This window comes from Pongo pygmaeus, chromosome 9 (genome assembly GCF_028885625.2).
Source record: "Pongo pygmaeus isolate AG05252 chromosome 9, NHGRI_mPonPyg2-v2.0_pri, whole genome shotgun sequence".
Taxonomy (NCBI): domain Eukaryota; kingdom Metazoa; phylum Chordata; class Mammalia; order Primates; family Hominidae; genus Pongo; species Pongo pygmaeus.
Window position 1 is genome coordinate 75,917,148 of NC_072382.2, and position 22,971 is coordinate 75,940,118.

General features: G+C 41.5%; 1 protein-coding gene across 2 annotated transcripts in view; it reads left to right on the top strand.

Moving 5' to 3' along the window:
* Positions 1 to 5,925: 5,925 nt before the first annotated feature.
* Positions 5,926 to 22,971, top strand: part of NEU3 (neuraminidase 3) — a 32,595-nt gene continuing 15,549 nt past the window's right edge. The window contains exons 1-4 of one of the 2 annotated variants that reach the window (XM_054441770.2): positions 5,926 to 6,298; positions 6,412 to 6,550; positions 6,760 to 6,979; positions 12,333 to 12,544. In XM_054441770.2, the coding sequence (XP_054297745.1) occupies positions 6,270 to 6,298; positions 6,412 to 6,550; positions 6,760 to 6,979; positions 12,333 to 12,544 (600 nt within the window). In that variant the 5' untranslated portion in view covers positions 5,926 to 6,269. Of the gene's footprint in view, positions 6,299 to 6,411; positions 6,551 to 6,671; positions 6,980 to 12,332; positions 12,545 to 22,971 lie in introns of those variants that run through there. The other variant, XM_063672093.1, reaches the window with a different exon arrangement.

The window sequence follows — 22,971 nt, forward strand, 5'->3', positions numbered from 1 at the left end:
TAAAAACATTAGCTGTTTGTTGAGTCCAAGTAGGTAGCCGCTTGAATTGAAAGTAAATACATGGCCTTGCTGACTGACACAAAGCCGTTCTCCTTATGGCCTACACCCCCAAAAGTGCCACAAGGTAGGCCTGGATGAATGCCTACACATGCAGACCCCAAGCTTGGTGGTGGGGGTGGAGTGCTCAAAACTTAACAGTGAGCAATAGGTAAACCTGCTCATTTCAAGGTAGCTTACTGCCAACAGAACACTGAGGTACAGCCCAAGAAGAATGGTCATGGCCTTAAATTCATATGAAGGAAGAACATACATGCAGGAACACGCAGCATTCATGGCAGATTGCCTCTCCCAACAGTTTCTCCAGTGGGTCACCTTCGACAGTATTATCAACCTACTCTAGAACTTCTGATCCCTCTCTCTCTATAGCTTTAAGGGAAAAAAAGCTCCCCATCTTTGGGGAAGGGAGGAATGCCCCTTTTACAGCTCTGTTCAATATAGGCATCCAAATCACTATCCTCCTTGGCCCCATGGGGACAGGGAAATCTGCACATAGAGGTGGTCAGAAATGCCAGATACCATGGGGCAGATCTACAATAGCATGCAGGACAGCAGCGAAAAAAAAAGGAGCCCTGAGCCCTGGGGGTGCTTGTCAGAGCCAACAGGTATTTGAAGAAAGAGGCAACACTGTTGTGGGGCAAGGAGTCAAAGTGGGATTACTTCCTAGTAACAGGTGTCCCCTGCAGGCTAGCCTCTTCCACCTCCTCCTTCCACCACCTCTCACACTTCTGGCTGTGGAAATATCATTTCTTGGCTGTGATCTCCAACATACCTGTCTTAAACTGCTTGGTTTGGGTTCCCATAGAGGAGAAAAAGTACCTGAATTCAACTGGTAGGGTCTGTTAGCTTACAAGTAGGATAAAATTCACAGATGTGAAAGTTTTAGTAATGAAAATTGGATCCTGACCAACATGGTTTTCTAGAAGAGAAAGGACAAAGGCCTTTCATGGGCTGGATTAGGGGATAATTGCATGGGAAAGGAAAATTAAAATGACCTGTGGATGGAGCTTCTAAACATTCAATGTACTGCTGTTTTATGGCTTTAGCATCAAAGTGTGTTAATACCAATATACATTTAATTGAACTAGGAAAGTTTATAAGTCTCCCTCCCATTCAGGGACTACTGCAGTGTAGAGAGATGTAGTCTAAAAGAAACAACATAGAACAGCAAGAGGAAAAGAAAAAAAAGCACAGGTTTAGTTGAAAACTTGGTCACTCCTGTAGTACTTGGGCCATTTTCCATTATAACCAGCTATGTGGACTTTGCAGTCACCAAGGTGAAATATCCTGAGTACTCCAAGAGTGACCTTTAAAAAGACAGGCACCTCTTAGGCTGCTACTGAGCTCTTGAGGAAACAACAGCTGCCAGAGGAGCTTCCTGGAAGCGTAACTGATTCATTTATGCATACTGCAGGCAGTTATCACTATCTTGAGAGTCATCCTATTGGAAATGTTGATAAGGAATTTGTTCTTGACTTTAGCTGCAGTCATCAGTGACACCACCTCAGCTCTGGATGGCACTTAAGTCAGCCTCAACTCATTGGCCAGGGTGATTATGGGTGATAGAATTGCTCTTCCTCTTTGTGGGCCAAAGTGGATTCAGTGCAATCACTAATACATCCCACTGCGACTGGATTAATGTCTCAGACCGAGTACAGGGTCAATACAGAAACTTGAGAATGTCACTTGGCTTTCTAAGGTAGATCCTGATGGCTTATGATTGCTGATTTTTTTTCCTGCCTTGTTGGATACAGCCCTTGGATATGGCTGAAGTCAATACTGATTGGTCTTGTCCTGTTACATAGAGTTCTGTTGATAGTATCTTTAATTAAATGTAATAAAATGCTTTGAATGGACCTGGTCCCAGTTTCTGTCAGTTTAATTAGAGTGACAGGTGGAGCGGCATACTCATGGGAGAATTCATCAAAAGCCAAGATGGCATAGAAATGAAAGGTGCATATCGTTGGGAGACAATTCTTCGTGGGTCTCTAGCATTTCTGCATATTTTGCGAAGAGAGGCACTGACTATCTTTGTTCCAGACTATTTGTCCAGGAATGTTTGTATAGTAAACAACCTTAGAAGGTATCAGAGCAAAGGACGCACATGCTCACTGCCCATTATTGAATATTCAGGTTCCCTAAGCTCAAAGTTCCTCTCCTTTAAGGCACTCCATTACATGTGCAGGTATCATCTGGCTCTCTGTGTCATCATATGGGAATTGGGGCTCAGAACTGGAACAAATGCTGCTACTCTGGCTACCGCTATTGCTGTAAGTAACAAACTCCTTTTTACAGGTAGTAACAGGCTACCTTGTTAGCTTGCAGGTAAGATAAAAATCTCAGACCCTTCACGATTCTTGACAGCCCCACTCCTACTTCCTGCCTGTCCCATATCTTGGAAGCTCCCTAACTTCTGTAACAGGAAGTTTCCCCGATATTCCTGTGCCATCTTACTTGATCGCATTACTTCTCAATACCCTTCTGCATCCCTCTTCCTTCAAACTTACATAATTCTGCTCTGCTAACACCTGTGCCAGGCCTGATCCCCTTGCTTTAGTTGCTCACAGTCTGCTGAGAGTGTCAGACACTTAGACAATCTGAACACAATAGAAGGAGGTGCAAAGTGCTATGGAGGCTTGAAAAGGAGTATTTGTTCTAGTATGGAGGTCTGGGAGGTCCTCATACGGGAAGTGAAAACTGTTTGAGCCATGAATGAGGAGTTGGGCCATTTTACAGATGAGGAACCTGAGGCACAGAAGTTAAATAAGTTGCCAAGATCACTCAGCTAGGAAGTGGGAAGAGAGGATTGGAGCCAGGATTCTCTACCTCTAAATATAGAAATCGCTGCTTAACTTCACTGTCTCAGGCATAAGATGAGACCATCTGAGTTTACCTCAAAGAATTGAGGAAGATTTGGTATTAGCTTTGGGTCTATAAAATTTGAGATCCACAGAGTTGGTGATTGTGAACTTGGAGAAGTCTGATAAAGAACCCCAGGACGTGACCTGGTTTTTATAAAGGAAATATTTCAGACAAATAAGGCTTAAAGAATAATAAGATGAATACTTGTGAACCTACTGCCATCAAAAATATATATATTACCAATACAACTGAAGTCCTCTGGGTATCCTTAATCACATCTTACTTCCTGCACTTTCAGAAGTTACTACTACCTGGAATGTGGTGTTTATTATTCCTAAGCATTTTCTTCATACATATGTGTCCATTATATATATAGATATATACAGATATATGGAGACATATATGGTTATTTTTTAGTTTTATTTTTACCTCCTTGGGAGCTCTTATACGATATATATGGTTATTGTTTTACCTGTTTTTAAACTTTATACGTGGTTTTTGATTGAGAGTCTCCCAAACAACCCCTGTGTTCAGGTATTTGCTAGAAGGACCCACGCGACTCAGCATATATGACTAAGATTTATTCTTCGATATAATAAGGACACATCTGGATCATAAGGGAAAAGGACACTGGCAGAGTCTGGAGGAATCCATTTGCAGGCTTTCTTATGCTCTTCCTCCCATGAGGGATTGCAAAGAGCTTACTTTGCCCCAGCAACAAAAATGCAGCAACACGTGTGTAGTGTTTCTGTCCAGAGAGCCCATTAGAGAGTACCCACAGTTTATTGAGGTTTGGTCATGTGGGCACCATCTGCCTAGCACATAATAAAGACTCCTAGAAAGCAAGCAGGTATCCAGCATAAATCATACTGCATTCAAACAGTCTGCATAGTCAACTACCCTTTTCAGTTAACTGGTGACTGGGAACACTTTGAGAGCCAAGTTTCCAGACACCAGTCAAAAAACACCAACTTTGCAAGCAGACCTTTCTAAGGATAACCTGTTAGGCCTGCTATGGTAAATCTGCACAAGTACCGTTCTCTCTGTATTGTGCAACTTGCTTTTTTGTTCAATATTTTGTTTGTGAAGATAATTTAGATTGATACCTGTAGCTACAATTTATTCTATTTCACTGCTGTATACTGTTAAACATGACAGTTTACCCTATTAATGGACATTTAGGTCTTTCACTATTAAACATTTGCTGCTATGAACATTCTCGTATGGACACATCTAATACAGGTAGTGGGATTCCTTGGTGGGAGAGGATATAAATTTTTACTTTTCTAGGTATTGCTAAATTTTCCTCTAAAGTGACTGTACCAATTTACATTCCTTCTATTAATGAAGGAAATACAAGATTGGAATAATTGGGATAGTTGTGTTATCTTTGTGAATAGATTTTAAAATACTGATTTAGATTTTTAAATAGTTGTAAGACTTCACATTTTCCATATCTTAGTTTGGTAACTTTTTCTAAAACTGTATTAACTGTATCTAGATTTTCAAACTTAATGAATAAAGTTTGTTTAATATTATTATTTCTGATCTCTGTTGTATCCCTGCTTATAGTCTCCTTTTCATTAATATCATTTATAACTTTTAAAAATGAGTTTCCAGAGGGTTTGTCCGTTTTATTAGATATGTCAAGACTAATATTTGCTTTTGTCAGTCCCCTCTATTTTACTTTGCTTCTTGTTTCATTTATTCTGTTCTTATTTTCATCATTTCCTTTTCTACCTTTTTGGGATTTATTCTGTTCTTCCTTTTCTACATTCTTAAGTTAGATCCTTAACTCTTTACTGTTTTGTTGTTCTTATCTCCTGGTATAGGGTCTTTATTTGAGTTCTCCCAGAGGCAAGTTCTGAGACCAGGACCTGAGGGCGTAGTATATGTGAGAGATGCAGGGAGTGCCATAATGAGGTGGGAAAGTAGGAAGGGAAGAAAAGGTGAGCAATAAGGGTGTAGCTTTTAGTAGCTATTGATAATTGCTGTCTAGATTCATTAAATTCATTTTGTCATTAAAGGACAAAATGATGAAATTCTATCATTCATTTGGCATTGGTCAGTTAATTATTTTATGAAGGAGAACTTTTCCCCATCAACTATTTAGTTACCCAGAAATACGGTTTGTACAGGAAAGGCAGAATAAAAAGCTGCTTTCCTTAGCAAACTCTGAGGTGACCAAAGTGACATTTTTCTCCATATGTCAATATGAACTTTCTTTGCAGTCCTTGTTCTTTTTGATGTTCTAATTTTTCCATATTTGGCCAGTGGAATCACCTTCAAATTGATTCTTATCTTCTTTTGACATGACCTGAAATAGTCTTTTATGGCTTTCTTGCTTTCTGTTAAGATGTTCTAGGCTAATCTTATAAATTTTCTTCCCTGCACCTAAAATCAGCCATTTTTTCCATGGAACCCTGGTTCCTTTGGGGACAAAATAGTATTTTAAGACCCATTATTGCCGGGCGCCGTGGCTCACGCCTGTAATCCCAGCACTTTGGAAGGCCGAGGCGGGCAGATCACGAGGTCAGGAGATCGAGACCATCCTGGCTAACACGGTGAAACCCCGTCCTCTACTAAAAATACAAAAAATTAGCCGGGCGTGGTGCCGGGCGCCTGTAGTCCCAGCTACTCGGGAGGCTGAGGCAGGAGAATGGCGTGAACCCGGGAGGCGGAGCTTGCAGTGAGCCAAGATGGCGCCACTGCACTCCAGCCTGGGCGGCAGAGAGAGACTGTCTCAAAAAAAAAAAAAAAAGACCCATTATTTGGGCTTATTACGACTGAGTTGGTCTCTGGTTCTAGGCCTTTTTTTTTTTTTTTAGAAAAATACAACAGGTTGTATTGAGGTTGGCACCTATGTTCTTTCAAAGAACCCTCATCATTTTGAGTTCTTTCCTTATGGCACCACGATATTCCAGGCTCATCTTGTATGTTCCCTGCCTCAGCACAGGATTTTTTTTAATGAGAAAAATATCGCGAATTCAAATTTACAGAAGCTTTACATTTTTATGTCCTCTAAGTTAGCAGTCTGTCTTTCCTTTTATTGGCGTTTGTAAAATTTCTTCTTTTTAAAATTGTTATATTTTAGAGACAGGGTCTCGTTCTGTCACCCAGGCTGGAGTGCAGTGGCGCCATCACAGCTCACCACAGCCTCCAGCTCCTGGGCTCAAGGCATCCTCCCACGTAGGCCTTCCAAAGCGCTGAGATTGCAGGCATAAGCCACCAGGCCCAGCCTGTTTCCTTTACGTTGTACTTAGTCCCAGATAAAAAATGACCTTAGATCAGTCCTTTCCTCTTTGGCTGGGGAGAGGGGGGCTTAAATTCCGGTACTGTGAAACAGAAGAATGGACTCAGTGCTATGTGACAAATCTATGTATGTAAATGTGTGTATATATACACACATAAATTATATATATGAATATATTTTCATTTTCATATTTTGCAAGGAGAGTAGCCAATGCTCTGGACCTCTGGTCCTTTTTATAGGGTACCCTCTGAGGCCCGGAACCTTTGCTCAACTCTCAGGCTGTCCAGGGAAGCTTTAGGCGGTGATACCGAGCTACAGACCAATATAAGAGCTCGTGGCTGTGGCACTGAAGAGAGGAGGCGGCCGTTGGGAACTGAGGTGGGCCCAGGGCTTGAGCTGAGCTGGCGAGGGTGGAGGTAGTGCCGGTCCCACGCTGTGGTGGGGACGGAGCTGCGGGCTGGAGGGAGGGGCAGCGCCGAGGGGGCGGGACGGGGAGGGCTCGCGGAGGAGGCCAACGGTTGGCCCCAACCGCCACTGACTACAGCCTGCGCCCGCCTCTTTTCGTTGCCCTTACCTCTTTCCGGCAGTCGACACGCTCTTCGCTTCTCTGGGCTTGTCTCCGTGTCCTCCGTCTCTGTTGTTTCTCCCTCTGTATCCTCCTCTGTCTCCGTCTCCCCAGCCTTGGGGCCGGTGCCTCTCCCGGGCTTCCGCGAATGAGACCTGCGGACCTGCCCCCGCGCGCCATGGAAGAACCCCCGGCGTCCAGCTCTGCCCCGACAGAGACGGAGGAGCCGGGGTCCAGTGCAGGTGAGCGGGGTTGGGAGACAGGAGAGCTCCCCGAGGAGGACTCAACTGTGGGGACAGGTTGAGCAAGACCATCAGCGCTTGGGAAATCCAGCCTTGGATTATTGAGACAGAGCCACCTAGTCGGCTAGGATCTGACCTGGGCAGAGTATTCTTGACTAGTCCTATTTTTATTCGTTCTCACTGAAGCCGAACTTAAACCTCAGCATTATCACTCCAGAGATGAAAGGGAACTGAGACTGGAAAAGCCCTGCTTACCAGAGGTCTCTGGGCGGCAGCAAGAGCCCTGACTTCAGTTTCAACTTAGGAGACCTAGGTCTTGGTCCAGATTTTACTGTGGAGTGGCGTTCAGTAAGCTTTGTCCCCATCCCGGGCCCGAGTTTTCCCATCTATACCATGAGAGGGTTTAGACTACAGATCTTCAAAGGTCCGGCACGTGGTAGGTGCTCCTTAAATATTACTTGTTAGGAGGGAATAAATGAGATAGGAAGGCCTCCTGGGATTCACTGGAGGCTCATTGGGTTAGTTGGAGGCTGTGGAATTACATTATTATAGTCTGAGAAGTAGGCGGTATTATCTCCATTTTATAAGTGAGGAAACTGAAGCTCAGAAGTAAAGTGACTTGCTAGTAAGTGTCAAAGATAAGTCAGACTTAAGAGTCCATGCTGGGCTATACTAGCCTAGTAAGAAAGCGGGGAGGACTTGATGGGAAAGTGATTATATCGAGCAGCAATTAATCATTTGAATTCTCTGCTTAAATGAACCCCAGAGCAGGCCCATATCTGATTCTTTTCTATCGCCAGTTTCCAGCACCTGATTTGTGTGAAACGGTTTGGGTGGCAATGCCAGAATCACCATCTATGTTACTTCTGTCATCAACACGATCAGCATAATTACAAAAATTAATGGCTCTAATTGTTATAGTGATAATAAAGCATAAATGAAATTGTGAGGACATCAAAATTTATAATTAAAGACACCTATTAAAACAGCAGTTTAAAATTTATAAAGCACTTTTGAGTGGTTCTTCATATTGATCCGCTTAGGTAGGTATTATTATCCATAGTTTACAAGCAAGGAATCCAAGACCTAGAGGTTGAGTAACCATCAAAACGTCATGCAGCAAGAAATGGAGCTGAGACATGAATCCAGCCCATGTGACAAGTTGTGCTTCTCCTATGGTGATTATTTCCCTGTTTCCTCTCCATTTCCTTTTTTTTTGAGACAGAGTCTTGCTGTGTCACCCAGGCTGGAGTGCAGTGGTGCAATCTCGGCTCACTGCAACCTCCGTCTCCTGGTTTCAAGTGATTCTCCTGCCTCAGCCTCCCGAATAGCTGGGATTACAGGTGGATGCCACCATGCCCGGCCAATTTTTTGGATTTTTAGTAGAGACGGGGTGTCACCATGTTGGCCAGGGTGGTCTTGAACTCCTGACCTCAAGTGATCTGCCCACCTCAGCCTCCCAGAGTGCTGGGAATACAGGCATGAGCCACCGCACCCAGCCTCTTCCTTTCCTGTTCTGAGCCCTATCCCGCTCCATGCCTATCCTGTGCTCCATTCTTCTTATCACCTGGAGAATTCCTGTTTAGATTTAACTAATAGTCACATGTTGACTGATGATAGTAGTGTTGGTTTAACTTGTAATTAAGGTGTTAAGAGTTTAAAGTATGTTCTCTTTCAGCAATAAAGAGGGATTTAAATGTTTTTAAGAAAGGGAGTTGTAATTGTTATTATTGTCATCCACAGGATTCAAGGAATAAAACTAGAATATACAGTAATTGGTAGTTTAAAAATAATAACTGTCATATATTGCACTCATACTATGTCATAGGCCTTGTAATAGCCACTGTAGTTAAGCATTTTATTTCTATCACCTACTCTACTGAATTGTATAGGGGAGGATCCTGAAGCATAGAGAAGTTGAATAACATGCCCAAGGTCACATAGTCCTGGCCTGGTCCAAATCCTATGTTCTTAACCATTATACCAGTCTGGCTCAGAGACAGATTGTTTGCTTAGAACAAAGCCTGACCCTCCCAGGGAGGAGAGCCTGAATTGAGAGGAGAGAAGTGTGCTCTAGTATTGGGTGAGAAGATGGCCTCCCCTTGCTTATCTTTTGATTCTGCTGTTGAGAGCCTGGGATTGAAATGAAGGGAGGCTTTTCTTCTGGACTCAGCAAGGCCACTCCCCCAGTTCCCCTCATGATACTGAGCCATAATTCTTTTCCCTTCTTCAAGTTAGGAACAAGTGATTAAATATTCATATGCTATTGATAAAAGTTTGTCTTGATTGACACTAGGAAGCTGTAGCCAAAAGCAGTGCAACTTTGCCGTATAGTTCATTGTCCTGAAAGTTTCCTGGAAGATTGGTCTAAAATCATCATGCCATTCCTCTGTCAAAAATTCTTGAGTGGTCTCCCATCTGTGGAATAAACACCTTAATAAGATATCTAAGCTTCCCAGGATCTGGACTGTGCTGACCCCTTCAGTCCCACCTCTGCCCCATCCCTTGCACTCCACCTTACTGTAGTCACACTAAACTACTGAGAGGCCCCAAAACTCACTGTGTTTTCTGTTGCCTATAGGCTTTTCACATCCTTGTCCTCTGCCCTTCTCCTTTTCACCCTCAGTTGGCTAATCCACTGTTCATTCTTTAAGATCTGGCTCACTGATTCAATCAATCATTCAACAAAAATTTGTCGAGTGCCTATTACTTAATAGGCATAGTTGTAGGTGTCAAGGTGGAGCAATAAGAAAACAGACATACTCTTGCCGTTTCTGGAGCTTCCATTTTGTGGTATGTGTTAAACAAATGTAACATAGGAGACATCAAAGTGTGATAAGTGGTGTGGAGAATAGAACAAGGAAAGAAGATAGGCTGGGGCAAAGGAGTTGACAGAGAAACCTTACTGATTGGATGATGTTTGAGCAGAGCTGAAGAAGGTGAGGGAGCGTTATGTGGCTATCTGAAACGAGTGTTCCAGGCAGAGTCTGTGACTATATGAGGCAGGAGCTCTTTTGGCTCAATCATTCTCTCCAAAAATCCTTCTCTGGTGCCTTGATCTGGATAGATGCCACTTTTGTGTTTTTCTACTTGCTGTTGTGTTTACCTCTAAAGTAGCACTTATTACATCATGTTATAATTGTCCACGTATATGTCTGTTTCCGTCACTTGGATTGGGTTTCTTGAGAGCAGGAACCTCTGATCCTTCTCTGTCTTCTCATCACCTATTTTAGGGCCTGACACAGAGGAGGCACCTAGAAATATTTATTGAATAAATTGTTCTTACAGCCTGATAACATTTATAAATGATTTGTAAAATTGGGTTTGGATGACAGTTGGTTTGAGGAAAAAGTAATTCTAAGGCTGCTTTTTGTCTGTCTGGCTTGATTCCCCTTTTGGACCTCTGAGAAGTGGAACACCCGGTTTTCTTTAAGAAGAATACTTGGAGACTCCATTGTGAGCATTATGGCAGGGTAGCCAACCTGTAAAATGGTGGGTAAAATATAACAAAGCCGGCCGGGCACGGTGGGTCATGCCTGTAATACCAGCACTTTGGGAGGCCAAGGTGGGTGGATCACCTGAGGTCAGGAGTTGGAGACCAGCCTGGCCAACATGGTGAAACTTGTCTCTGCTAAAAATACAAAAAATTAGCTGGGCGTGGTGGCGGGCAGTTGCAATCCCAGCTACTTGGGAGGCTGAAGCAGGGGAATTGCTTGAACCCAGGAGGTGGAGGTTGCAGTGAGCCGAGCTCACACCATTGCACTCAAGCCTGGGCAACAAGAGCAAAACTCCGTCTCAAAAGAAAAAAAATAACAAAGCCCTTTATAGCTGAATTTGTGAGAAAGTAAGAGAAATCTCCAGGGACCTAGAAACCAAGAGTGAACTGAAAACCAGAGTGGTTAGCTCCTTAATCTGCCCTCAGCTGCACTGGATGTCTCACCTAGAAACTTGGACTTTAATAGGCCTGTTGTTATAACAAATGAAGCTATAGGTCCACATGGGTTAGACTCTAGTGGGTTTTTTTGTTGTTGTTGTTGGTTTTTTTTTTTTTTTTTGGGACGGAGTCTTGCTTTGTCTTCCAGGCTGGAGTGCAGTGGGGTGATCTCAGCTCACTGCAAGCTCCGCCTCCTGGGTTCACACCATTCTCCTGCCTCAGCCTCCTGAGTAGCTGGGACCACAGGTGCCTGCCACCACACCCGGCTAATTTTTTTGTATTTTTAGTAGAGATGGGGTTTCACCATGTTAGTCAGGATGGTCTCGATCTCCTGACCTTGTGATCTGCCCACCTCGGCCTCCCAAAGTGCTGGGATTACAGGCGTGAGCCACCACGCCCGGCCTGGTTAGACTCTAGTTTTTGACACAGGATGGCATGTGAAATACTCACATGAAGCTAGGTCCCTTGAAAATCTGCACCCTGTGTAGGGTGTATACCTTCTGATAGGGTGGACTAGTATCTTAATTCATTTTCTGTTGCTTTTAACAGAATACCTGAAACTGGGTAACTTATAAAGAAAATCAATTTCTCACAGTTATGGAGTCCGAGAAATCCAAGGTCCAGAGGCCACATCTGGTGAGGGCTTTCTTGCTGGTGGGGACTCTGCAGAGTCTGGAGGCGGCATAGGGCATCACATGGCAAGGGGGCTGACTATGCTAGCTCAGATCTCTAGTTTTCCTCTTATAAAGCCCCTAATGCAACTCCCATGATAACCCATTCATCCATTCATCCATTCATCCATTCATGAGGACAGAGCCCTTATAACCCTATCACCTCTTAGAGGCCCCACCTCTCAACACTGCCATATCGGGGATTAAGTTTCACCATGAGTTTTGAAGGGGACAAATATCAAACCAGATCTACTAGGAAAAAAAAAAATTCTCCCTACTGACACAGAGAGAAGACAAAGAGATTGCCTTTTATCCTAGGCTTTCGTACAGAAAAAAAGTTTTCCCAGAAAATTCTTAACCATACGCATTCACTCATACAGATACCCAAATGGCCTAGAAACTCCAAGCCAAGAAGTTGACAATAAAAACCACCTCAGGTTGGTAATACCCCCGGATGCTTGGCAAAAACAAATGCAAAACTGCTGTGCTCCAAGATACATACTTGATACAGGCCACATAGAATTCCCACAGGGTCTGGAGTTAATGAAATTCTCATTTGTTAAACAAGAATGTATATTGCTTCTTTGTGCTATTGAGAGCATATGTTATTCTTGTATAAATAAACATTTGAATATATCTGTGCCCCTCCTCCCCCTTTGCTCTCCAGAAGTGAAATGATGAAGCAGAATTTATATTCAGGCCAGCATCTGGGTATGGACACACATTGAGCTGCCTTCTATCCTTGCAGAGGTCATGGAAGAAGTGACAACATGCTCCTTCAACAGCCCTCTGTTCCGGCAGGAAGATGACAGAGGGATTACCTACCGGATCCCAGCCCTGCTCTACATACCCCCCACTCACACCTTCCTGGCCTTTGCAGAGAAGCGTTCCACGAGGAGAGATGAGGATGCTCTCCACCTGGTGCTGAGGCGAGGGTTGAGGATTGGGCACTTGGTACAGGTGACTCTTCATCCCAGATCTGAGTCTGGGCCTCAGTTTCTCTTCACAAAGCTCAGAGCTCTTCAGGATCTGTGCCTTTTCTCATCAGTACAGGAAAGCCCTGTGTGGGGAGCAGAGGCAGAAAAAACAGCAAAAACAATGGCTCTCACTGAGTGCTTATTGTGTGCCAGGGGCACATTGGGTCCTCACAGCCACTCTGTGTCGTAGGTACTGTTTTCAGTCATATTTTAACAGACAAGGAAACTGAGACTCAGAGAGGTTGCTATTTGCTCAAGGTTATACAGCTATAATAAAGCAGTAGAAGCTGGCTTCAAACTCAGTCGCTGACTCCAGAGACCTCCACACTTATTTAGATTCAGCTAACGTATGATGTGCCTTTCATTTATATTCCATTTAATCCTCATAAATCAGCCAGGGAAGTAAGCATTGGTAGTCCAGTTTTGCTGATGGGAGATCCTAGTGCTCCAAGAGGTAAGTAACTTGCTCAGGACCACATTTAGCAGATGACGGGGATACCAGTAATAACCACGCTTCTACTACTAAATGCTGTATGTGAGTTACGTTTTATTATCCCCATTTTGCAGGAGGTAACCAGGCCTGAGAATTAAGGTCATTTGCTTTGGTCATGCGTCTAGTAAGTGGGAGAACTGGAGTTAGAGCCCTTCCTCTTCAGTAGAACATTTTGACTGTATTTTTAATGAGGAAAGAAGGGTTACTCTTCTTTGGCCTGGAAGCTACAGGGTTATTTCAGACCCCAAATAGGCATATGTCGGAGATATTGTGGATTTGGTTCCAGACCACCACACTAAAGTGACTATCACAATAAAACAAGACACATAAATTTTTTGGTTTCCCAGTACATATAAAAGTTACATTTACACTATACTGTAGTCTGTTAAGTGTGTAGTAGCATTATATCTATAAAAAAGTACATACCTTAAAATATTGCTGAAAAGTGCTAATGATTATTTGAACCTTTGGCTAGTCAATCTTTTTGCTGGAGTGGGTCTTGCCCTGATGTTGGTGGCTGCTGACTTATCAGGGTGGTGGTTGCTGAAGATTTAGTGTATTACGATTATTATTATTATTATTTTGTAGAAGCATTTCTTACTTACATAGATAATTTCTTAAAATAAGACAATGGGCTGGGCACAGTGGCTCATGCCTGTAATCCCAGAACTTTGGAAGGCCAAAGTGGGAGGATTGCTTGAGCTCAGGAGTTCAAGACTGGCCTGGGCAACATAGCAAGACCTTGTCTCTAATAAAAATAAAAAACATTGGGTGGGTTTAGTGGCACACACCTGTAGTGGCAGCTACTCGGGAGGCTGAGGAGGAGGATTGCTTGAGCCCAGAGGTTCAAGGCTCCAGTGAGCTGCGATTGTGCCACTGCACTCCCGCCTGGGGGACAGAGCAATACCCTGTCTACCCCCAACAAGAAATAAGACAACAATGAAGTTTGCTGAAACAGTTGACTCTTCCTTTCACAAAAGATTTCTCTGTAGCATGCAATGCTACAGAATTTGATAGCATTTTTCCCATAGTAGAACTTATAAATGAATCCTCTCAAACCCTGCTGCTGCTTTATCAACTAAGTTGATGTAATATTTTAAATCCTTTGTTGCCATTTTGACAATGTTTGCAGCATCTTCACCAGAAGTAGATCCCATCTCAAAAAACTACTTTATTTGCTCATCTATAAGAAGCAACTCATTTGTTCAAGTTTTATCATGAGATTGCAGCAATTTAGTCACATCTTCAGGCTCCACTTCTAATTCTCTTGCTATTTCCACCGTATCTGCAGTTACTTCCTCTACTGAAGTTTTGAACCCCTCAAAATCATCATGAGTGTGGGAATCAACTTCTCAATGTCTCTTAATGTTAATATTATGACCTCCCATGAATCATGAATGTTCTGAATGGCATCTAGATTAGTGAAATTTTTCCAGAAGGTTTTCAGTTTACTTTGACCAGATTCATCAGAGTAATCACTATCTATGGCAACTATAGTCTTATGAAATATATTTCTTAAATAATGAAACTTGGAAGTTGAATTGACTCCTTGATCCGTGGGCTACAGAATGGATGTTGTATTGGTGGCCGTGAAAACAACATTAATCTCCTCATACATCTCCATCAGGGCTCTTGGATGACAAGGTACATTGTCAATGACCAGTAATATTTTGAAAGGAATCTTTTTTCCTGAGCAGTAGGTCTCAACAGGGGGCTGTAAACAGAAGTGCTTCATCCAGGCTTTGTTTTTAGAGCACTGGCAGAGTAGATTTTGTATAATTCTTAAGAGCCCTAGGATTTTCTGAGTGATAAATGAGCATTGACCTCACTTAAAGTCACCAGCCTGTCCTTTGAAGGTTTGAAGCCAGACATTGACTTCTCTCTAGCCATGAAAGTCCTAGGTGGCATCTTTCAGTAGAAGGCTGTTTTGTCTACAGGGAAAATCTGTTGTTTGGTGTAGCCACCTTTGTCAAGTTACCTTAGCTAGATCTTCTGGATAACTTGCTATAGCTTCTCCCATCAGCACTTGCTGCTTCACCTTGCCCTTTTATGTTATGGAGACAGCTTCTTGCCTTAAACCTCATGAACCATCCTCTGCTACTTTCCAACTTTTCTTGTGCAGCTTCCATACCTCTCTCAGCCTTTGTAGAACTGAAGAGAGTTAGAACTTTGCCCTGGATTAGGCTTTGTCTTAAGGGAATGCTATGGTTGGTCTGATCTTTTATCCAGACCTCTAAAGCTTTCTCCCTATCAGCAATAAGGCTGTTTTGCTTTCTTGTCATTCCTGTATCACTGGAGTAGCACTTTTAATTTCCTTCAAGAACTTTTCAGCCTGGCGTGGTGGCTCACACCTGTAATCCCAGCACTTTGGGAGGCCAAGGTAGGTGCATCATGAGGTCAGGAGTTCAAGACCAGCCTGACCAACATGCTGAAACCCTGTCTCTACTCAAAATACCAAAAAAAAAAAAAAATTAGCCAAGCATGGTGGTGCATGCCTGTAATCCCAGCTACTCAGGAGGCTGAGGCAGGAGAATTGCTTGAACCCAGGAGGCGGGGGTTGCAGTGAGCAGAGATCGAGCCACTGCACTCCAGCCTGGGTGACAAAGGGAGACTCTGTTTCAAAAAAAAAAAAAAAAAAACTTTTTCTTTGCATTTACAACTTGGCTGTTTGGCACAAGAGGCCTAGCTTTCGGCCTGTCTTGGCTTTCAACATGCCTTCCTCATAAGTTTAATCATTTCTAGCTTTGATTTAAAGTGAAAGATGGGGGACTCTTCCTTTCACTTGAGCACTTAGAGTCCATTGTAGGGTTACTAACTGGCCTAATTTCAATATTGTTGCGTTTCAGGGAATAGTCTGAAGGAGAGGAAGAGAGATGAGGGAACAGTTTGTTGGTGAAGCAGTCAGGACACATAGCATTTATCAAGTTCACCATGTAATATGGGCACAGTTGTCATACTCCAAAACAATTACAGTAGTAACATCAAAGATCACTGATGAAAGATCACCATAACAGATATAATAATAATGACAATGTTTGAGATATTGTGAGAATTAACCGAAACATGACAAAGACGTGAAGGGAGCACATGCTCAGTTCAGGGTTGCCACAAACCTTCAGTTTTGTGGCAATATCTGACAAATGCAGTAGAGCAAAGTGCAATAAAATCACTTATGCCTGTATTTCTTATTGTTGCTTTCCTCTCTGCCAGGGCTAGCTTAAGTGAGACAAATGAGACAATGGTTTTGAGAGTTTTTTGTAAAAAAATATATAGCTGTGTCATCTCTCTATATCTATATAGTAGGCACTTTAATACTCCTAACCTACCCTGCTTTTTTACCAACAGATGCCTCAAATCTGTCCATTAAATCTTCATATCCACAGCAGATAACCTTCTTCTGCTGTTAAAGTGCACAGTGCAAATGCTATTCTGCTGAACATGGGCCTTGCCATCAATCCCTATCTTTGCTTTTGATAACATTGGCTTACATTTCTCTTGGTGAAGTTTTTTACTTTGTGGGATTTTCAGTTCCTGCTCTTTCACCTTATCTTCTCATGAGTCTTTCTCATGGCCTCCCAGGATCAGACTTCTGCATGTATAACTAGCCTCCACAGAGGCCCAGCCCTACAGCCCAGTAGAACTTGGGATTCTAGCTCTTTCCTTTCTTCTAGGACAAGCATTGCCTGTGGTCATCGGTCATGTTGCACTGTTTTTGACCACAGACAGTAGGCTGTTAAGCATTTTTTAAAAATCCTATTTTTTAGATACAACTTCTATGTTGCCTAGGCTGGTCTTGAACTCCTGGCTCAAGCAATTTTCCTGTCTCAGCCTCCTGAGTAGCTAGAACTATAGGTGTACACCACTGTGTCCAGCCTTTTAAATTTTAACTATCTGTCTATCTGTCTGTCTGTCTAGAGACGAGCCCTCTCTGCGTTGCCCAGGCGGGAGTGCAGTGGCTATTCACAGGCTTGATCATTGCATACTACAGCCTCAAACTCCTGGCCTCAAGCAATCTTTTCACCTAAGCCTCCTGAGTAGCGGCGACTACAGGCAGGTGCCACTGAGCCCAGCAAGCATTTTTTATCAGACCACGCCTGTTGCATAACTTCACTACTCAGTAGTCACACACATTCACAAACTTGTCCACTTTAACTCATTCTCTCTTTATTTCATTCTCTGACCTATTTAATTGTAGAATCTTGAAGTTAGAAGAATCATGAGCCCAACTTCTTTCCCAATATAGAAATCTGTATTCTATTGGTAGTTACTAAAATCTTAGTGATTAAGAGCATGGCTTTGGAGTCAGTCAAGACCTGTCATTTATTGGCTTTGTGGCCTTGGATACTTGACTCTTCTCTGTTTCATCAGCTGCAACATATAATTAATAATAGATGCTATATAGTAAGAACTAAACATTTGTCATTTTCCATTAAGGGTCTCCTTGCACAGCTCTTCAGGTGAGCACCTGATTGCTGTGGCCACTGTTTTTTATGTGTGAATGAGATGATCTCTACTTCTCTATAATTACCCATTGGTTTGTTCTGCCTTCTGGGGCAGTCAATCTATACAAAATGTAGATAAAATCTCTTTTTCAGAGAACTATTCTCTGAAGTACCCGAAAGCTGCATTCATGCCCTCTGAGTATTCTGTTTTCTGGGCTAAACAGCTTCAGTTCTTTCTGTAACTTCTTAGGGGACAGTCCTGATTTGGTTTCTGGCCCCTTGAAAATTGTGATTACTGTCCTTGGGATCTGGTCTGAGATAGCAGTGTCCTTTTTTAAAGTAGGATACTCAGAATTGAACTTGGGACTCCAAGGGTAGACCGGCCAGCTCAGCAATGAGGTGAGCTATCCTATCTTGTATTCCCTTTAATGCAATTGAAGGTAAAATAGCACTTTCTTGGTAGCTACATAGCACAATTGACTAATGTTGAGTAGATGGTCAGCCAAAACCTCCAAGTCTTTTTCACATTTGTTGTTCTTTTTTTTAAAAAAAAAAAATTAATTGTAGTAAAATACATCTAACATAAATTTTACCATCCTAACCATTTTTAAGTGTATAGGTCAGTAGTGCCAGGTATATTCAAATTGTGCACCCAATCTTCAGAACTTTTGATTTTTCAAAACTGAAAGTCTGCACCCATTAAACAGCTCCCAATTTCTCCCTCCTCAGTCCCTGGCAACCACTAATCTACTTTCTGTTTCTATAATTTTGACTACTCTAGATATCTCATGTAAGTGGAATTGTATAGTGTTTGTCTTTTTGTGATGGCTTATTTCACTTATATAATGTCCTCAAGTTTCATCCATGTTGTAGCATGTATCAGAATTTCCTTCCTATTTAAGGCTGAATAATATATCATTGTATGTATATACCATATTTTGTTTATTCATTTTTTTTTTTTTTTATGGCAGGGTCTCACTTTGTTGCCCAGGCTGGAGTGCAGGGGCATGATCATGGCTCTGCAACCTCGAACTCCTGGGCTCAAGCAATCCTCAGCCTCCTGAGTAGCTGGGACTACAAGTGTGTGCCACCATACCCAGCTAATTTATTTATGTATTTATGTATTTATTTATTTATTTATTGTAGAAATGGGGTTTCAATATGTTGCCCAGGCTCCATTCATCTCTTGATGGATACTTTGGTTGCTTTTCCCTGTTGGGTATTGTAAATAACATTACTATGAATAAGGGTGTGAAAATATCTCTTTGAGACCTTGCTTTTAATTCTTTTGGACATAAACACAGAAGTGGAATTGCTGGATCACTTGGTAATTTTATATGTAATGAGAAACTGGCATGCCATTTTCCATAGTGGCTACACCATTTTATATTCCTACCAACAGTACACAATGGTTCTAGTTTTCCACATCTTCACCGACATTTGTGATTTTCTGGTGTGTGTGTGTGGTAGCTGTCCAAATAGGTGTCAGGGTGATACCTCATTGTGTTTTTTAGTTGTATTTTCCCATTAATTAGTGATGCTGAACATGTTTTCATATGCTTGTTGGCCATTACATTTGTTCTTGTTTTTCTTTTTCTTTTTTTGAGATGGAGTCTTACTCCGTCACCCAGGCTGGAGTGCAGTGGCGTAATCTCGGCTCACTGCAACCTCTGCCTCCTGGGTTAAAGCAATTCTCCTGCCACAGCCTCCCAAGTAGCTGGGACTACAGGCGTGTGCCACCATGCCTGGCTAATTTTTTTTGCATGTTTAGTAGAGACAGGGTTTCACCATGTTGGCCAGGCTGGTCTCGAACTCCTGACCTCAAGTGATCCACCCACCTTAACCTCCCAAAGTACTGGGATTACAGGCATAAGCCACAGCACCTAGCCTACATTTGTTCTTTAATCAGTTTAGCCTATGCAAATTTTTAAGCCACAACCTGTTTTATCTCTGTCAAGCCTCAGTTTGTTTTATATGTCCCATTGCTCCAGCTAGTTGAGATCATCTTAGATTCCAAGGCTTTCATGCTATGTTTACTCTTTTTTCTACCTTCATGTCAACTGTATGTTAGATATATCTGGCTCAAATAATTTTCTTCTCTCAGCCACTAAGAAGTTTAGAAGACTAAACTTCTGACTTCTCCAAAACTAGACTGCTTAATAAGTAAGCTGACTTGATCACATATCTCTGGCATGTTTAGTGTGCTCAGGGCACTCTGGTATAGAATGGGCTGTCCCAGAGATCTTGAATTCCCTGTTGAACTAGCTTAGTTCAAGGATAGAATGGTCTTTTATCAAGAAGACTGCGAGGGGACTCTTCCGTGGGATGGGAGTTAGCACTAGATAACCCTTATGGTCCATTATGGCTTTGATTTCTTTTTTGTTTTTGAAACAGGGTCTTGATCTGTCACCTAGGGTGGAGTGCAGTGATTGATCATAGCTCACTGCTGCCTCAAACTCCTGGACTTAAGTGATTCTCCTGCCTCAGCCTTCCAAGTAGATAATGTAAAAATTATCTAGACCCAGATCATGTAAAAAAAATTGTTTTGTAGAGATAAGGACCCACTATGTTGCCCAAGTTGATCTCAAACTCCTGGCCTCAGGCAAATGGCTCTGAGAGTCTATGATCTGAGCCTGCTTAATCTGTTTTGTCCATTTATACAGAAATTAATTTTTTAAATTTATTTTTTGTTTTAGGTAGTTAATACATTTCATATAGCTGAAACATAAAAATAGTATAAAAAGATATATATCTCATTTCCATTCCCCTACCTCTTATAGGCAATCACTGTTTCTTGTTATCTTTTCAGTACTGCTTCATACAGAAGCAAAGCAAAACAAGTATGTACTCTTAATAGCCCTTTTAAAAACTTTTAAAAATGTGAAGTTATAACATATACAGAAAACATAAAACATAAATGTCAAATGCATAAAACATAAATGTCAGCTCAATGAGTTATGACAAAGCCAACACTTGTGGACTCATATATAGAACTCACAACTAATATTCCAAGAAATAGAATGTCGTCAGCATCTGAGAAGCTTCTCTTATGGCCCCCCCCTTCCCAAAGGAGAAGTTGATTATATTAAGTTGATTTATTGCCCTAGAGTTTAGTTTTGCTTATTTTTAATCTATGTATTCTTTTGGTCTGGCTTTTTTTGTTCAGTATTCTTGAGATTTATCCAAATTGTTGTGTGTAACCCTAATTTGTTTTTCATTGTTACACAGTATTCTGTCGTATGAACATACCACAATTAAGTGATCCATTTTACTGTTGTTGGATACTTGGGTTAGTTATTATAAGTATAGAGTATACTGCTATGAATATTCTTATACATATTTTTGGTACTGCGGGCATACATTTTGTTGGGTATGTAGCTAGGAGTGGAATTATTGGCTCATGTGGTATGTGTATGTTCTACCTCAATAGATAATGTCAACCAGTTTTCTAGAGTGATGATTTTAAGGGCTGTTCTGCCTCAGTTCCATCCTTATTCCTTGGATTTGGCCCTTTAAGGTTCCATCTCAAATTACATGACAGTTTACCAGGCCTTCAAGTTTTGTCCTTCTGCTCCATAAGGTTGTCAAATGACTTGCTCAGCTTCTCAGCCTTTCAGTTACTTCTTTGAGAATTACTAGGATACCCTAAGGGGAAAAGGGACCAGACAACCTCTCTGAAAGAACTTAGCCTGTAATTCTTCATTCTTTTGTTTGCTCTCTGGTGCTTTCAGATATTTTGTTTTTGTTTAAATATTTTATCTATCTTTTCAAGTTCTTAGTGGAAGGATTGGTCCAATTATTTAGTTTGCTGTAACCAGAAGTCCCTTTCCTCCACATTTCTGATGCAAAAAGTAGCATACTACATACATTATTCTGTATTTTGCTTTCTTTATTTAATAATATATTATGAAAATCAGGCCAGGCGCAGTGGCTCACGCCTGTAATCCCAGCATTTTGGGAGGCTGAGGCAGGCGGATCACCTGAGGTCAGGAGTTTCAGACCAGCCTGGCCAACATGGTGAAACCCCATCTCTACTAAAAATAGAAAAATTAGCTGGACGTAGTGGTGCAAGCCTGTAATCCCTGCTACTCAGGAGGTTGAGGCATGAGAACCGCTTGAACTCGGGAGGCAGAGATTGCAGTGAGCTGAGATCGCACCACTGCACTGCAGCCTGGTTGACAGAAAGAGAGACTCCATCTCAAAAAAAAAAAAAAATTATGGAAATCTTTCCATATCACTATATATGGAAAAAAGGTCTTCCCCCATGTATTGCATGTTCATTTCACCCATCCTCTATTGACGAATATTTGAGTTGTTTGTAGTATTCTGCTACTTCAAGCAATGCTGCATTTGAATAATCTTATACATACTTAATTTGATGAGCAGATATATCTTAGGATGAATTCCCAGAATTGGGCATGATGGGAAAGGATAAATGTATTTGTAATTTTGATATATGTCCTACATACAGGTTGAACCATTTGCACTTCAATCCACATACGAAAGTGCCAGTTTCTTCACATTTGCCAACACAGTATTGTCAAGCTTTATGATTTTGCTAATTTGATAGATGTAAAATGTTATGTCAATTTAGTTATTTTGTTTTATTTTTATTTTTGGAGATGGGGTTTTGTCATGTTGCCCAGACTGGTCTCGAACTCCTGGGCTCAAGCTATTCTAAAGTGCTGGGATTACAGCATGAGCCACTGTGCCTGGCCATTGTCAGTTTAGTTTTAATTTGCATTTCTCTCTTATGAGTGAAGCTGAACTTTTTTTTCTCTTTCTGTGAGTTGTCTGATCTTGCCCTTTGCCCATTTCTGTTGGATTCCTGGAAATTTTCTTACCAATTTCTACTATTGTTTTGAAAATATGTTAGGGAGATTAGACCTTTCTTTATTTGCAATATGTCTGATTAGGCATTATCTCATTGTATCCTTGTAATAACTCCTCTGTGAGGATGTTATTAAATTTTCCATTTAACTGATGAAGAAATTGAGGTAAAGTAAGATTAAGTAACTTGCCCATAGTCACAAAATAAGTGATGAAAGCATGGTTTGAACTAGGTGTCTCTGAATCTATGCTTGAGCTTTCAACAAAAGTTATGAATTGCCTTCCCACTGTAGTACAGGAAGGAAAAAAATTTGTCTTAAATTTCCCTTTATTTGCTTAAAATTTCTGTATTTGTTTGCCTTGATTTTCTTTTCTTCCTTTTCTTCTTTCTTTCCTTTCCTTTTTTCTTTTTTCTTTTTTTTGTCTTTCTTTCTTTGTAAAAATATTTAGCTCCTATTATGTACCAGATGCTGGAGAATCAATATTAGTAACTAATAGTATAAGCCCTCAAAAGGCTCATAGTCTAGAAAAGGAAGACAGTCATAAAAAGTTACAATGTTATACAATAAATTTATTAGGGGAGGAGAGTGAGTTTCATGGAAGGCTTTATAAAGGAGGTGACTTTTGAGTTGGGTATGGAGGATA